The following is a 15,164-nucleotide window of genomic DNA, read 5'->3' on the forward strand; positions in this document are numbered from 1 at the left end:
TAGTCAAAATCAAAATTTATTGGCTGTTTGATATAAGGACTGATAAAATGAAATACTAAGTTATTTTTATCATAAAAAAGGAAATTTTCAGTTATGAATGCTATAGTAGCCCCGCTTTTTACTCACTTCTTTTAACTGATATTTAAAATTATACCTGCCGAGTGCTACTAAGTACTACACTCTCTAATTTAGGGTTCTACAAAAAGACAAACTTGGATAGTTGACTAGCCACCGCACTGCTAGATCATGTCTTGAGATCATCAGACATTGCTGATGGTATGCAATGAGTAGTGAGAATATCCAGTGTTGCTGTCTTGGCCGTCTTTGTCTGGAGAACCACTATCTGCACTCAAGGAGAACTCAAGTAAGGGAAGCGGAGAAAGTGAGAGAGAGAGAGAGAGAGAGAGAGAGAGAAGGGTAAGTTGAAGAACCTGCTGGTACTCCAGATCAAACTTCAAAAATTCATCTTCACAGTTCTCCACCATGCTGGCCAAGCTCTTCAGATTCTTGACAGGCTTACCATTGAAAGCAAGAACCTAAACAAACAATAACAATTGGAATGTTTTAATCAATTGATAGGGATCAAAGTAAATAAGCTATATAATCAGCAGTTTGTCTCCACAACACATACAAACCTGAGTATTCACAATGTCCTCGTACCCAATATTGATATCAGCCACAAGCACCTGCAATAAGTTCCAGGAAGAAATCCAAGTGATATGATCCATGCTCAACAGAATATTTCCAATATAATCCACTAGGGCATCTAGGTTAAAAGGTGCTAAAAAAGAGAGCAGAGACAATGTCTACATACATTTGTGCACATGCATGGGGGGTGTGTGTGTGAATGGAAACGAGAGGAAGGGATTGGAGGGAGAGGAAGAGAGAAATACCTGAGAAACCACCACAAGCTGTTCATCTTCTGATTGTGCCATTTCATGCATGTGTTTGTTCAACAGTTTGACTGGTGCATCCAAATAATAATCCTTTCCATACTGGTATACAGAGTAATAAAAAAGGTTAGGGCAAACGGAAAAGGACATGTTCAAGAAACAGCTTTAAGGAGCTTATAGCCTGCAAATTTTTTAAGGAGCTTTTCGAGGGCAGGCCTCGGTGCAACCTAGTGGTCATGGGTTCGAGTGGGGAAACAGCCTCTCCCCGAAGCGGGGGTAAGTCTGCATGCATTATGACCTTCCCAGACCCTGCAATGGCAGAAGCCTCGTGCACTGGGTTAACACTTCTTTATAGCCTGCATATCTTTTTCCTTCTTTTGTGGTCAAACAATTAACTACTAATTTCTTCAAGGATAAGGAAGGGGGAAGGGGACAGAACCTGCCATTTGCATCCAGAAAGTAAGAAAAAATATAAATGAAAACGAAAATAAAACAGAGTATATCATTCCATCAATGAGAAACTCACCACATAAAACCCATACATTCGGACAATAGAATGCCAGAAGGCTTAAAATATTTGTCCAACCTTGGCACCCAGACAACTAAAAGTTCCACCTAACTATGAATCTTACTTTAGTTCCCTAAAATATGGGTCAGTCTGAAAAGCCCCCTCTCAAGCTAAAAAGCCACAGCTATTGCTACCTTCACTCCGGGCACTTCACTAGAGAAACCAAGACTTCAGACAATCCTAGCCCATGCATAAAGTTCAGACCTCCCATCTAGTAGAACAGAGCACCACTTCACATTCTATGAAATGTACCCAAAAACAAGTGGATGGGAGAAAGCAGAAAGAATGCCAAAATCTCATCTTTTAAACAAAGAATATGGATACTGAGAAGATGGGTGACTGATAGCCAGGACCCAGCTTTGCTGTATGTAGGAAAGATTGGATTTTTGCACGCATCCCTTTCCACAACTGCAGTGTCTCAAAAGCTGGAGGTACAAGGTGCAATGAAGGCCCCAGTAACAGAGGAACAACCTGAAACTTTCTCTTACCAAAGCCTTCTGTCCTCTACAATTTAATTGAAGCCCAATGGAAGATCTTCAGGAGATTAGGTCATCAGGAACAGGTTACATCTCCAACAATTTAAATTTCTCCTAAAGATGAGCAGCCAATAAAGAGAATCTGTGCCATTATCCATGTAAACAACAACCCAGGCCTTCTTCTAGTTAAATAATCATATAATTCTGGAAAGATGAGCTTCAACGGTGCTAGCGCTATTTATCATTCTGACAAGAATTTTAGTACCCAAACTGACTCACATGGTAACTTTCTTGTGTTACACCAATCCATAGACAATTTCATCACCACCATCCATTAGCCAACTCTACCAATCATCTGCTAGGCAGCAACAGCACATCCATAATATCATCAAAAATCACCACAACCACCACCTTTCGATATCAGATTCATGAGAGAAGTTGGTCTTCAACCCAGTCCAGACCCCCAAAACTTGCAAACAAAGTTCCAATCCCCAAGCTGATATTTTAAATTCCTTCCAACCAGCCCTAATAAAATCTTGTCACTTTATTGCACGCTCTCAGGCTGATAAGATGTACGCATGCCATCTTTTGAGGATTGGATCAGGAGGCAGATCATTCCCCAGCTAATGTCAATCCAGATCAGTACTGGATTGCCTGACCCACTGTCCAATCTAGTGGATCAGACAAATAACAAAATATTTACTAAGTATACATCCATTTTAAACAAATCTGAATCACAGACCCCGTGTCGTTACCAGTCAATTCCAACACACAAGCAATCTTAATTCTTTCATTGACCCAAATGACGGTGCTCTTATATAAGGGCCCAACAAGAAACCAAGATAAGAGATGTGGGGGTAACAATATGAGACTGTCAAATCCCCATTCTTTAAGACTCTGCCAACAAAATTAATTGGCTCTATCAGCCAACAGCCATGAAACTCCTCCAATAACTGTCTGCAATTTGATCATGGTTACAGAACAGGCCAGTTTGGAACAGGGTGAGGTGGGAGGGGGGGGGGGGAAGATGTGGACGGGAGACAAAGAGGAGAATCAACTGTCACAGTTGCACAGAGAGAGAGAGAGACTGAGAAAGACTCAAGTCCTTGTCATTGGAAAAGGTGGCATAGATCAAGCTTTTGACAAGATAGCATATGAAACAACTGGTCAGTTCAAACCGATCCCCTTCTGACTTCTCTCATCTTTCATTGTCAATTATGTTATTGCTCCCTCAGTCCTGTAATGACTGTCCCGTTTAAAAGAGAACAAAGTTTAAAGTGTGTCAGTCAAAAAACATTTAAGATAGCCTTTCCTTTCAAATCTACCCTGAACTAATTTTTACTCCAACTCTTAGATTTATATTATAAATAAATTGTTGTAATGGGTAAAATAGTAAAGTTGATTAAAATTCAAGGCCCAAGTTGTAAGCTGGACAAACATTTTGGGGCACCCAAAAAGGGAAAGATGGACTATCTTTGTGGGAAGGAGGAAGAGAGAAAAAAAAAAAAAGGTTTTAAAATGCTTTCACATGCAAGTGGAGAAAATCTAACACATCAATCATGACAGCATCTGACATAAATCCCTTTTCGTGAAAAAAGTTTCCAAAAAGATAGTTTTGGCCAAGAATGGAAAAACCGTGGTAGTGATAACCTAATTAAAAGAATAAAGCGCTTGCTAGTAACCTGATTATATAACCAAAATTTGGAAGAAAATCCAATTAGAACAAGACTGCAAGGATCTTAAGGAGAAGTAGAATACGATTTCATTTGGACCATTTGTGAAAAAACAGAATTGCAAGATCATAAGCCATGATAATTTTATGGTCTGTGACTGCTGTAGAGGTGGAATACTAAATCATAATCCAATGAAGGTAAGAAAAGGATGAAAATTTTGGAAGATAACAAAGTAGTAAAAGTAAACGAAGGTTACAGGAAAAAAATACAGTTTGCGAACACATCCAATGAGAATGATAGCTGAACTGACGGAAACAGAGGGAAAACAAAAAATTATCAGTCTAAAGTAGAACTGAGTGTTTGACTGTTCAGAAGATTGTTAGTGTGGATAACAGGACTATAGCAATAGGGAGCATGCTGTGTACACAGGAAAGCTCAGACAGGTGGTCAGGAAAGGATCAAGGATTCGATATGCTAGATACATCTACTGAAAAGGTCCAGCAAGTTGTCCAAGAAAATCGGATTACCATATATGCATCAAAAAGCATCATTAGTAAGACTTTCTCAAATGTCCATATGGATTATGTGGTCAGACCAAGAAAAAAATTGGGATAAGCACCATAAGAATTTTTCTAAGTGAACTTCAAGATTACAGAAGCAGCTCCGTGGTTACAGAATCTCCATGAGTTGTGACAAGGTTTCCCACCAAATTACAGGCAATTATTTTTTTATAGTTGCTACCATTGGCCATCACTATTCTCAAGAGAAAACCAAAAGACCAAGAACACCAAACTTAGTATCATTAGCCTATATCTAACATGGGTGTGAAGTGAGGAGATAATTTGAGTGGTTTGGAATCCTAAGTTCCAACTTTCCAAGACCTCTTGAAAACTAGAAGGCACATTCTACTTCTAGCACAAATTAAAAGCAGCAACATATAGGGGCATAGAAGAGATTGGAAGGTGTGAACAATGGGCCCAAAAGGGATGTTCTAGTTTTTTTTTTTTTTTTGGGGTGGGGGGTGGTGATTATTTACATCTCCCTCCCCTGTACTTTAGTCCAATTGCACCTAACCCCTTGGATTTTCATTTATTATATCCCCCCCCCTTGAAACATGATGGCGTTAGTGAGTTGAGTTTTAAACCGTAAAGTTATGCAGGGGTTAGGGCTCTCGGGGAGGGGGGGAATGTAATAAATGAAAAATCCAGGGGGAAGGGGAGCGTGATGTAAATTTCTCTTCTTTTTTTTTTTCTTTTTTTTTTTTTTTTTTTTTTTTTTAAATCTTAGAAGCATGTCATTTTCCATCAACATCAGATTCATCCCACAGGTTGGTCGTCAGTCAAACAACTTAAGGTTAGCTAGTAAAGCTGGTGCTGCAACTAGGTTAGCCATATTCCGTCAGTCCCCAGAATTGCCAGAGGAATTGTTGTGACTTCACATATCAGATCTGGTTCATTCTTTCCTTTGGCTTCTCCGGGTCCCATGGGTTACTCCTAACCTATAGAATCTAATTGGAAATGGCTGTGACACCATAGGGTGTGGATTACTTTGTGGAATAGGTGGGCCTTTTTCCCTCTGTTGGGAAAGATGAGAGAATCTCCGTATTTTTTACGGCAGAACCATATCCTTGGAGCATTTCCTACAAAACCATTACTTTCTTCCGGAATTTATGGCCTTCTCCCATTGAAAAGAGGAACTTGTTCAAATAAATACCTATTTTGTGCATCTGTTTCTGTGTCTACTGTGTAGTACTGAAATATTATTGCATAAATGAGTAATGATATGCAGGAAGCATTATTCTTTCATTCATTTTGGTCAAATATTGCAAACTAAACAAGCATTGACAAAATCCCGAGGCATAAAAATACAGACAAAGGGAGCTGGCGGCAAAAATCAGACATAGAAAAGGCATAGAGAGGTGCATCAAACAGCTTCAATTTTTCAGACTCGAGCTACACAATAAAGGAATATATCTTGGTGGGGAAAGAAACAACATAATACATCTTTCCCATCTATAAAAAAAGTCGAAGAGGTAGCACCAGCCGCAGGGAGGTGGGGGAGAAATAATTTGTCCAGCTCTGTTTTAACCTGTCGTGCGGTTATATTAAAGAAAAGTGAAGGGAAAGCAAGGAAAATTTGGCATAACTCTCATCAATCATGAAAAAGGAAATACTGCCCTCCAGTCAACATCCTATGTTTGGTCTGAGAATGGATGAACAGACATACAGACACAGTGGGGCAACACCTTCTATCTTCCCCTTCTCTCCCTTTTGTCAAAGAAAACAATTACGAGAGAGAGTAAATTCAATCATCACAGTCCATGCTCTTTTTTCTCCATCTAACCTAAACTGTTTGGCCAAAAAAAAAAAAGTAGGCATTTGAATAATCAACTTAAAAACCAGAGACCACTCAACCATGTAACAACTAGTCTATCAACTACCATAGATCAACTGCACTAGCATGATGCAACTGATAGGGTCTTAGTTAGGTGAGCTAATCGCCAGGGCGACTCTTTCAGAAAAGTAACTCCAAGCACAATGAAAGAGATGGCCTCCAGTTCACTTTCCTCCATGCAAAAGATCCATTGATGAGTTAGGAACACCCTAAAGCCACCTCAGATAAACTTGAAATTTCACACAAACTTACCTAAAAAGATATAAATAGAAACTGAGAACTCTTCTTCCATTTCCTACCTTCTTCACTCGTATTGATCTTTACCTTGTCTATCCAAAGCAACATGGACAAGAAGTTGACAAAGCATCAATTTCTACGCCAATTCCATCATTTAGGAAGGTTACAGTGTACACTCATACCCAACAAATTGCGCCAGCAAAAGAACTTGTTTAAGGTTACAGAAGAAAGACTTCAAAGGTAGTAATGCAGTATAATGGCACCATAGATTACTTAAGAGTTGGTTCTTGACCCTTTTTCCATGTTTTAAAATGCCTTCAAGATCATTCATGCTTCTTTCAATATATTACTGTGATAGTTGATTGTAACAGAACTTCTACCCTTAACCCCCACTGCCTGAGCCATGTTTAGTCGTAACCATTCTTCTCCATAGTCTCCAAGATTAATCCCCACCCACAAAACTATTTTCCCATTTAGAATTTCACTTGCATGCCTGAATGCGTAAACCATGATGCATACTCTTTTCCCAAGTCCACTTTACTTATCTTCTCAATTTCTCTAACCCCTGGGTAGTAAATACTTGATGCTAGACAGGAAAGCAAGGAGAGAAATTAGGAATTAGTTTCCAATTACTATTTGGAGTTTTATTTGTTTCTATAAATTGCTTAGGATGTAATTGATTGGTTTAAAAATAACAGGAAAAGCTGAAACAAGCCAACGATTTAGAGAAAAGAGAGAATTCCGGTTTGATAGCCACGAATGCCGTGAGATGCAGTGAGCGGAGAGATTCTTTTAGTGGGTGAGAGGCCCGGGAGAGAGTAAGAGGCTCAATCCAAATCGATCGTTCTACCTATCTTCTATTTTTTTTTTCAATCAATTCCAATGAGCATTCTATTCTGAAATTTATTGATATATTGAAGACTGTTTGAACAGGTGACTTAACTGCTGGATATCAGCGTATTGATCCTCCTGTAGAGTTGGTTCTTAGCTGAACTAGCTCCTACACTAGAAACCTAGAACTTTTACACACCCAAAAAAAATCTAAAAAATTAAAAGAAAAAAATGCATCATCCATATCCACGATGCATCAAGTCCTAGGGGTACCAAATCTTGGTATTGTGTTCAACTATTTAGCCAGTAAGGACCCAACTAGAATTTGTCTACCAGAACTCCTAGGCTGGGATATATAATCAATACAATCACCATTTTCATTGATGTATCCCAAGGTGATGAGCCATCCCGCCCGCCCCCCCCCCCCCCCCGGGGGGGGGGGGTGTCTTAACACCAGCATTTCAGGTAAGACCCTGAAGACCATTCCAAGGGTAACTTTTCCTACAGGTTTTCATATATGGATACTATATTCTTCTTATAGCAACACAATTCTTGCAATATTTACATAGTTACATCCTCCCACAAAAGGTACAGCCTTTTGCACCTCACTGCAACCCTTTTAACTCACACTAACATAAAACTCTTACCATAATTACGCTCCAAATAAATACTAGCATCACCGCAACCCTTTTACTCACACCAAATAAAACTCTTACCATACTTAAACCCCCCCCCCCAAAAAAAAAAAACTATATAATGAGATAAAAATAAAATAACATCTACTGATCAAATTATACAGTTGACGACTAAGAAATGCATATGAGCTAATATTTAGCTTAAGCACTTCATATATTCATAATTCATTGCAGCAATACAGCATAAACAACATGGAGCAATGATAATCTCAAAGTAACACTCACCTCAGACCGGAGATATGGAACAGATACAGTTGCAAAGACAAATCCAGCAATAATATAATATGAAGGAGGTCTGCCCTTGATGTGCGCTGGGATAAGCCGTTTGTGAGTTGCGAGTTTGATGTTGAATTCAAGAATTTCGGAATTGCGGAGAACTTTAACTGCAGCATTCTCACTAGTGTACTTTTGGGAAACAAGGTAACTAAAACCAATACGCTCTCCATGTCTAAAAGCAACTGGAAGATCACAACAAAAGAATGCAGAGTTAGTTACAAAAGGAACAGATAATGACTTGTACAAGTCACCATCCTTTATTAGAAAGCATTAGTGAAAACCTGAAACAATCAATATCAATAGAATGCTGTCATTAACTCAACAAAATCACAGTAGTATCTAGTGAGTACAAAGATTCCCCTTGCTCCACCACGTTATTGAATTATTTTAAATGAAAGAAAAACTAGAAGAACTAGAGCTTCTTGCCTTCCCTCCAAAACAATTCCACAGGGGAAAAAGAACACAATTAATTTGCCAGTACTCAACTATTCAGAAATTATGAGAGCCAAGTTCTGATTTCAACTGTGAAAGTCATTGAAAAGAGCATTCCGAAAAGGCCAAATATAATATGCATCCAATAATTTATTATTTTCCTAACAAGACCCTAACTAAGATTTTTATCGTTTGCCCGAAGCAACGTATAGCAACATAGGAATTAGTGGTCTCATGTTCCCTAGGTTTTGTTTGCTACTAAACCATGATTCCATACTTTGACGAGAAGCACCAACACGACATTCTGCCATGGAAGAAGAAGGCAGCCAAACTCTAAAGGTTGCCGACACAAATTAAAACCAGCAACAAAACCAAAATCACCAACGTATAATAGTATAGAGTGCCAAGGCAGTAAAACATGAGAAATCAATGAGAAAAAAATGCCTAACCTGTTCCATCGTTAGCAATATCAATTCCGTCAAAGCTGAGTATAATATCGGATGGCTTCAAAACCTGCGATTCCGGGGCAGTAGGTTCAATTCTTCTTATGCGAACGCCCTTCTGGTCTGGTTTCATCCCCATTGCCATACGCAAATCGGGATTTTCCATCTTTTGCCACTCAACTCCGAGAATTGGGAATCCTGGAATGTAACAGATGGTCTTGAGAGTTCATAAAAGATATGAATGCTGGTTTCTATTGCTCCAAAAAGGAGCAGTTAATTACTTCCCCGCTAAGGTTGATTCAAAAATTGCAAGGAAACACAAAGAGACACAATGGTAAATTTTGATATATGCCCAGCCAAGGAGCTCTGGTTGCTTGAATGTACCTGTATATTCTCCATTCCTCTCATAGTCCTGAATGAAGTGCATGATGACAGGGGTTGGTATGACGTAACCTATATTCTCCGCATCTTCATGTTTAAGGGACTGAAATGCAATACCCACACACTTGCACTTGTCATTAAAAGCAGGCCCACCAGAATTCCCCGAGTTTATAGCAGCATCTATCTGCAAAAATGAGACAATTCAGAACAAAATTTCAACATGCTAGTATGAAAGGTAACAACGATAAAATAATATAAATGCAGTCACCTGCAGTCCCAAAAGTTCAGTTGACCCATGAACATACGACAAGATTTCCATGCGGGACACCACACCACTGGTCACAGAAATTGTGTCTCCTCCTATTGGGTAGCCCACAACAGTGACAGCATCTTGAAGTGCAGGCAAGGAGCCAAACTCCACTGGTGAAACGCCTTCCCAAAACTCATCATCATTTACAGTCAACATTGCTGCAATGGGATTAGAAAATTAAATACCCAATTTTTCGATGTATGTCAAGGCTTAAGAAGGTGGTGCCACTTGCAATATATGTCATGTAAAAAAAAAAAAAAAAAAAAAGATATGTGACAAAAAATGCTGAAATATTACTCCAAAACATTATAGAACTCATAAAAACAACAGCTCATTGCAAGGACTTCAGAAAACTTCATTGATATTTCATAAAGGATGGAAGATTCAAATTACTTTTTTTTCCCCTTTTTGATGGAAAGTTAAGATTTGTCATTAATAACATTAGAAGATAAGAAACTCACTTCCAGGTGTCTTTTTTACTCCCTTTTTGGTTCTTTTTTCCACATATTTAGTACAGAAGTTAATAAGGAAATAAAGGGCATACCCAATGCAAAAGACTCCAACCACTGGGGCCTGGGGAGGGACAGACATATATGCAACCTTACCCCTACTTCGAGGAGAGGTTGTTTCCCGATTCGAACCCATGACCAGGTCACAATGGAGCAACAATGGAAGTAACAAGGAAATCATGGATTTAAATACATTGATAACATTTCTTCTTATCTTGTCAAGAAAAAAGGAATCTTAGTTGATCATTTCATTCATCATAATTAAAGCATAAAGAAAAGATAATTGGGAAAATAAATAATTTCATCACAAAAAATTTTCAGATCAGATATGCAAGTAAAAAGAGAGATCTTTGCAAGCTTAGCAATTCAATTATTATTGTTTATGAGGGGACTTCTTCCATTTAATATCATAAAGCCGATCTGTCACATCCGCTCAAATGTCACTGAGTGGATGGACTCGATCTAGTTTTGTCCCAAAAAATGTGGTAGTTTCTTTCCTCCCAAACATGAGCAACTGTAGTGCAAAAGGCCAGCTTATAGATGACACCAATAGAGTTTCTCTTAAAGTGATTCCCCACGCACTGAGCTTTGCACATGACATGTCTGCCAAGTCTTCTTGAGGGGCTACACAGCTGGATGATATCTCCCCAGATCCTTGTGGAGACATGGGGAGCTCACCCCCCTCAGAGTCCGATGCAAGGCCTTGCTATGGGTAGTCCTTGGATCGTCTTGGATCTCTCCTTTTGGGTGTAACTTAGAGGTAGTCATTGGATCGTCTTGGATCTCTCCTTTTGGGTGTAACTTAGATATCATTGTATGATTTTAGGTTAGCTCCCTTGGGGGCTGCCCCAGGGTGTTAGGAGTGTGGGTCTCTCCTTGAGGCCTTGTCCATTCCTATAGTCATGTACATATCTATTTTCCCTCCCTTTGATAAATTGATATTACCAATCAAAAAATATTTATGTCAATATTGTTTACTACACAAATCGGGGGAACATCATTGATAAGTTTCATGTCCGTATCCATGGAAAACAAATACTTCATTGAATATCAGGAATCAATTTAATTATGAGTCACAAAATCTACGCGCCCTAAAACATCGAATCAGCGTGTAGACAATATCACACAATGAACAAATCGGTTACCCATAAAAATTAATAGTAACTGTAGCTCGTTGAAATCAATCCAACAAATATTCAGTGATTCTAATCCTAATACCCTAAAGCACAAAAAGTTCATCCTGACCATACAGCCGAGAAACAAAAGAAGGATAAGTAAGAAGTGGAGAAGAAAAAGGTAGCTAGGTCGCCTATTACCAATATCGCACTCGGTTCCAATTGCTAGCACAGTGGCCAAGTACTTGGTATCGGAGCCGCGTTTCTTGAGCTTAACCTGCGTATGATGCTCCACGGAGTGTGCATTCGTCAATACCCTCCGTCCACCGATGATGAAACCACTACTGCTGGAACTATATTGTCGTTTGCGTTGCCAGGGAAGGGAAAAATTGGGTTCTGTATGAACACAAAACACCTTAACGACCGCGTCCATGGAGGGCACCACCTTAACAACATTCTCCCAACCGGGCAGTGGCTCAACAACCGAATGCATAGCAACATCACCGCCAACCGACATGGCAAGCACACAATCACTATTGTTTTCGGCGGCACGGGAAGTCCTCCTTGCAGGAGAAGGAAGAGAGGTATCAGCGTTCTCAGAATGCTTCGCAGCTTTCCGTCCCCGACCACCGCGTCCCTTAGGTGGATCGGAATCATCGATTTCAACGTTGTTCAGAGAGAAAACGTCGTCCAAGGCGGCGGAGGAAATGATGTCTGGATTGTTGTTTCTTTGTGAATCCATGGTTTCGGCAGCTGGTTTCTTCGGTTTTCGACCTCTTTTCCTCTTTGGGTCTCCCATCTGATACTATTCGTATTATTAGGTCTTCTTCTCTCGCTGCTACTTCGTTGTCTCGCTCCACCTCTGGTACCTCTCTTCGACTGAGAAACCAAGAGAAGAAGACGACGAGTGCAGTGTATGTTCTGTACTCTCTCTTTCTTACGATGCTCAGTATTGACAAATGAATCCAGGAGATATCCTAAAAATGGGTTATACTTTTTTTTGTAACCACAGTCGGTATACAAGAGCAGTAACCGCACTGGAATTGCTCGCCGGTTGTCTCTCCTGTCTTCGAGGGCAGAAATGACATTACACATCTAATTGAAAAAATTGAAAAAATATTTATGTGAGGGAGTGTGGGATCTCTGTCATACACATGAGACGAAATGATCGGTTCATATTTCACCTTCATGAAATGAAAAAATGATATCTCTATGGATACTTTTTCATGGGCATCCATTGGCCCTTGTGCATAAGTAAAAACCGCACTCTCTTTAAAAGTTATATACAATCAATACCTTTTGTTTTATTGAATTCATGTCATATACAGATAACATAAATATCCCTTCTAAATGAGTGTTACATTCTCACATCTTATCAAAAAAAAAAAAAAAATGAGTGTTACTTTATGTAACCATGGATGATTACATTGAGCTTGTCGCCATATTGAAATATCAGAATTACTCTTTATCATATAATAAAATAGACATTTTGATCTGCTAGGTAAGAGGGTAGAAATGGTATTACCCATTTAACTAAAAAAATCATGCAATCGATTTTTTTGTCTTATTTGGTATGTTATAACTCTCTGTAACTGTGTAACCATAAATATACTTTCTAAATGAGTTATTGTTGGTTGCGCTGACCTTAACATTATATTGGAGGAGAATGTAGAAATGTAACCCTAAAATGATGCAAAAAATAATATAGAAAATAAGAATAAACAATAACACAATGACACATATTTACGAGGTTTTACATCGCCAACGAGATGAAATTCTACTTCCCAATCAATGGAGAATGGTTAAGCGCTCGACCTCACACCTCTTTTTGATCTGGTAGGTAAGAGGGTAGAAATGGCATTAATCATTTAACTAAAAAAATTCATGCAATCGATGTTTTTTGTCTTATTTAGTATGTTATTATGTTATAATTCTCTGTAAATGTGTAACCATAAATATACCTTCTAAATGAGCCATTGTTGGTTGCGCTAATCCTGACATTTTATTGGAGGGGAATGTAGAAATGTAACCCTAAAATGATATAGAAAATAATAGAGAAAATAAGAATAAACAATTACACAATGACATAGATTTACGAGGTTTTACATCCCCAATGAGATGAGATTCTACTTCCCAATCAATGGAGAATGGTTAAGCGTTTGTCCTCACACCTCTTTTAGATGTTTATAGGGAAAGGAAACCTCACTATGAATTTTAAAGCAAAACCCTATATAGAAAATTTATTAGGATACCCATAAAGCCTTAGATTGCTACAATAATTGACGTACGGATCACCTACGCATGTGTATGTCACATGTATGATTAGGTGATGACATCTGCTCTTTAGCTTTCATAAATGTGCATTCATGCACTTTTAGTGATGGTAGGTAGGGGTGTCCATCCCAAGCCCGCACTGGTTGGATTGATCGGACCCGATCGTTTAAAGATAAGATTAGCCCCGCTTAGACCGATTAATAAATGTGTCGAGCTCATGCTGGTCCCGTTTATAAACATGTAGTACACAGTGTGAGAGGTAACACCAGGCTTGTTTACAAGCCTGACATGGCCCGACATGTTTTGCTTGACCATTTATAGGTATATCTTGCCTTTATATATATGCCCTATATATTATTGAATATAACTAAGTGTAATATATATTTTTTAAAATTGTTGAACATTTAATCAAATATATTAAAAGTTCTTAAATCTAAGAGAATTAAAAGAACATTTAAAACCCGTTTAATTTTTTTTGTTTTTTTTAAATATTAATATTATCTCGTTTAAGACCCAATTATAGCCCAATTAGTCTGATTAGGAGAAGCTCGGAATCTAATCGAGACCGGCTCATTCTTTAAATAGGTAGGTTGTGGAGCAAGAATATAGGCCCGCTAGGCTTGACCAAGACCTATCCGGCTTGACCGATTGACACCCCTAATGACAAGTAGGGGATAGGGGGTGACATCGGACTAGTTCTACTTAAATCATTATGTATCCAATGGATTTAGAATTCAAAGGCGGATCACTCATCCACAGATGCCTAGATTCCTACACTACAGATTTTCCATATAAGAAAATAATGAAAAAAAGATGCATCGAAAATACCAAACATATAATAAAATGCAATCAAATCCTCTTCTGAATTTCTTAGAAGAAAGCGTTGTCTCAAGAATTGGTGCGAATGTCTACCAAGGTAGCAGTGGAATCATTCACTAAAGTTGACAGATTCACCCTCTGAAACAAGTAGTTATACTCACGGAGCTATAATATCAACTACTTGGTGCCCATCTGACTGTCCGCTATTATTATTTCATAGCCACTTTTGGTTGTGAATTCCAATGTGGTGGATAAAATCATGTATCCATACGACTCAATCAATAGTTAAAGTGACACTCCCATATTCCGTTTTCTTTTTGGATAATCCACTGCAACTACTCATGTTAAATAAATGGAGAAAAGAACCCTATCTACTTGCTTGTGTCTACGCTCAGACATAGGTGGTGCACAATGATGGTGATGCCCCCCACCCGAATGCCTCCACTAGGCCTTTCATCGGCCTATGGGCTAGTAGTCGTGCAAGTAGACATGGTTCTCTTGCCCTCAATAAATAATACAAGATTGTAGAGTTGAGCCATGGTTGTATGCAATACGGTTCAAAATTGACTCATGTGGTATCTAATGACTACTCCATTTATTGTTATCTCCCTTTGTAAGTGTACAGATCTGTCGAAGTTAACTTTTATGTGCTAATGTCATCACCTAACCTTATGTATAGCACAAACATATATGTTGGTGATCCATTCTCGTAAAATATTGCTCAATGGGGGGGCAGAAATGGTTTTGCACATGTATTTAGAAAAAAATCCATGCAATGCATGTTGTCTTATTGATCTAGATGGTGTATTGTTGGTAAACTTGGACGTCCTAAGTTCGA

The 15,164-nt window shown here is 38.7% G+C and overlaps 1 protein-coding gene across 1 annotated transcript; it reads right to left on the minus strand.

The window, feature by feature from the left end:
- LOC122079793 (protease Do-like 9) lies at positions 1 to 12,223 on the minus strand. The gene is made up of 9 exons (XM_042646516.1): positions 11,435 to 12,223; positions 9,568 to 9,767; positions 9,303 to 9,483; positions 8,925 to 9,116; positions 7,993 to 8,225; positions 894 to 995; positions 636 to 686; positions 432 to 536; positions 1 to 343 (listed from the first exon to the last, which is right to left on the minus strand). The coding sequence occupies exons 1-9, from the start codon at positions 12,030 to 12,032 to the stop codon at positions 245 to 247; spliced, it is 1,761 nt and encodes a 586-aa protein (XP_042502450.1). The 5' UTR covers positions 12,033 to 12,223; the 3' UTR covers positions 1 to 244.
- Positions 12,224 to 15,164: the final 2,941 nt, after the last annotated feature.

This window comes from Macadamia integrifolia, chromosome 5, assembly GCF_013358625.1.
Source record: "Macadamia integrifolia cultivar HAES 741 chromosome 5, SCU_Mint_v3, whole genome shotgun sequence".
Lineage (NCBI taxonomy): Eukaryota > Viridiplantae > Streptophyta > Magnoliopsida > Proteales > Proteaceae > Macadamia > Macadamia integrifolia.

Excerpts from the sequence above, each read along its gene's own strand:
- LOC122079793 (XM_042646516.1), bottom strand. The coding sequence starts at position 12,032 with ATGGGAGACCCAAAGAGGAAAAGAGGTCGAAAACCGAAGAAACCAGCT. Across the intron at positions 9,768-11,434 it reads TGGAACCGAGTGCGATATTG|CAATGTTGACTGTAAATGAT; the intron begins GTAATAGGCGAC and ends ATCCCATTGCAG. Across the intron at positions 9,117-9,302 it reads GAGGAATGGAGAATATACAG|GATTCCCAATTCTCGGAGTT; the intron begins GTACATTCAAGC and ends GTTACATTCCAG.